Source organism: Lentinus tigrinus (genome assembly GCF_003813185.1).
Source record: "Lentinus tigrinus ALCF2SS1-7 unplaced genomic scaffold L226scaffold_152, whole genome shotgun sequence".
Taxonomy (NCBI): Eukaryota; Fungi; Basidiomycota; class Agaricomycetes; order Polyporales; family Polyporaceae; genus Lentinus; species Lentinus tigrinus.
In genome coordinates, this window is record NW_027138061.1 from 1 (window position 1) to 2,686 (window position 2,686).

The window sequence follows — 2,686 nt, forward strand, 5'->3', positions numbered from 1 at the left end:
GGTTTCGGGGTGCGCTCTGCTGAGCACGCCTCTCAATCGCATGGTCCTCCCGAGCCCATCCACGAAGGTTTCGGGGTGCGCTTCGCTCAGCAGACTCCTCCCGTTCATAATGGCTTCGGGGTGCGCCCCGTTGAGCACGCTGCGCAAACGCATCATCATACCAAGCCCGTCCACGACGGGTTTGGAGTGCGCTTCGGTCAGCAAACATCGCATCCCCCCAACGCGCTCGGCATTGCGGCTCATGACGGGTTTGGCATGAATTTCACCACTCATGGTAATGGTCACCATGCATGGCCACATGACACGCTGCCCCCGCTACCTGGTCCTGCAAGAGACGTCGTCCAAATTTGGCACTCGCTGAGTGTGCAGGACCGCCTGGCTTTGAGGTCCCACCTTGGTCTTCCTGACGAAGTTCCGTCTGTGGCAACCATCCCGCCCTTCGTCGAGACGGAGAGCCACCTTATGGGACACAAAGCCCAAGCGATCGCATCCCAGTCTACTCTCCCGCCAAGCTCGTCTGACGACCCCAGAAGCTCGACCCCCGTAGGCAGGCCTCAGTCGGGTAGCACTTACCCTCCTTCAGCCCAGGTATAGTAGGATCGCCTGATAGCCATGAGACGTGTTGGCTCACTCGTAGTGTCAGATACACAAGTCTCACCTCACGGTGACCCTGATGCACCGTATGGATGGCATCGAGGATCGCTTGGATTCTCATGGTCAAGTACAGTGAGTAATGAGTCGGCCAATACATCCACTCTCACATGCTGACTTTATGCAGCTCCAAATTGCTGGATGGCATGAACGAGCTCAAGGATGCTCTGGGTAATCTCAGCCTTGGCGCTCCACAGACACCTCGCAAGGCCGTCAAGGTTGGCGCACCCCCAACGAAGCCAGGTGGACGCTCCTCTCGGTCGAAGGCAGCCCGAATCGCCATGGCTCAGGCAGCCGAGCGTGAGGATTTCACGCAGGCTCTACTCGACGTTAGCTCGGACGAGGAAGAGAGTGATCTCCACGATGCCACCCCGAGCAAACCGCCCAAGCCCAAGCGCAAGGTCCCGACATCAAAGCCAATCCTTTCTCTCGATGGTTGGCAGATGCCGTACATCGCTCCAACATCTAAGGATGAGGAAGACATCATGATATCCACGATGTCTGGGCGGGAGGTTACGAACGCGCTGGGTACCTTCTTGAATCGCCTGCAGGTTAGTGACACAGTTCATCTAAACGTTCAGGTTGACGTATGCGCGATGCGCGATGGGAACAGGATGCAGTGCGGTCCCATATGCTATGGCTACTGCAATGCGAGGAGCTCAAGGAAATAGGGACAAAATGCCCGACCCTCACGGATGAACAGTTGGCGAAGTACGAGTCATGCAAGGGAAATTACTTCACACGACAGAATTTCCACATTGACTTCGCCCGCGGGTGGGTGCGCTGCTCTTATAATCGCGAGGCTCGGGCTTTCTTCATACGCCACTTTCTGGAGTCTGTGGCCGGCGGATCGTACAGGTCACCTCCGATACCCTCGAGGTACTTCACTATGGACCAGGTCGGCACAGCGTTGGATAGCCACATGGAACATGCTCGAGCTGTATGGCGGAAGCAAATCAACCCCCCCGATGAGGCGAAGGCAGCCCAGCGTGTTAGACAGAAGCAGATCAACGGTCGCAAGAGGACGGTGAGTGTCGTATCTAGTACATGAGGTGTGCGTGCCTCCTGACTCACACGTTTGCAGGTGTACATACAGCGTTCTTGGATTGTTTCGATCTATGCCCTCGAAGAACACTACTTACTCTTCTCGAGCCTCTCCATCGTCAACATGAGCGGGGACGAAGCGGACGGTCCCGAAGGTCGACTCAAGTCCGTTTACGTGATCATCGAAGCCGAATGGCAGAGCGAGGACATCAAGATATTCTTCCGCACTCTCGATAAGCGCTATATCGAGGACTGGATGCAGGGTTTGCGTAACCGTGGTGGACGTGGTCCCCGCTTACGCGTCGAGAAGGACGACGCTGAGGTGATGGATTCCGAGGCCCCCAAGAGACTGTGGCGGAACTGCTACAGCGATAAGTGGCTTGCTTCTAAGCCGGCTTGGTTCGTTCGCGACTTGGAGATCATCGACGAAGATTACGACTTCAGAATCGACTTTAGCAAGGGCACTGTTCCGCTCCAGGAGGCGAAGGAGGTCCACGACGTGTTCATGAAGAATGCCGGCATCGATAACCCAGAGGAGTAGGAAGACTGGGCAGGGCTCGACTCGTATGTTTCCGTATGGTTGCGATCAGTTGCGTATCAATGTACACTGGGTTGTTCACGACATGGTCGCGCGAAGCTGGTCGAACATTCATACAGGCTGCAGGTGCGTATATCGAAGTATCTCTTGGTGCTAACAGCGTTATGCAGGCGGTGCGGAGCTCAACCGGCTCCACGGACTTGCATATTCAGGCGGGCTACAAGCCTTATGCCCGGCCGACCGGGAAGGCGTGCCCAGCGAGCACGGGCGTGCATAAGTGCATACGGCTTGTACAGAGGCCGGCCGGTTGCGCTTCCGTGCCACAGCGTGCACCGGCGGGCTCTATGCCCTCGGCCGGGAGTACAACAGCGTGCACCGGCGGGCTCTATGCCCTCGGCCGGGAGTGCAAAAGCGTGCACCGGCGGGCGTCACGGGAGTGCACAAGCGTGCACG

General features: G+C 57.2%; 1 protein-coding gene across 1 annotated transcript; it reads left to right on the top strand.

Moving 5' to 3' along the window:
* Window positions 1-1,774: 1,774 nt before the first annotated feature.
* L226DRAFT_474627 (uncharacterized protein) lies at window positions 1,775-2,236 on the top strand (the record flags this gene model as incomplete). The annotated part of the gene is made up of 1 exon (XM_067676624.1): window positions 1,775-2,236. A coding segment is annotated over one exon (462 nt), but the record flags the coding sequence as incomplete, so codon positions are not given.
* Between the last annotated feature and the right edge of the window lie 450 nt (window positions 2,237-2,686).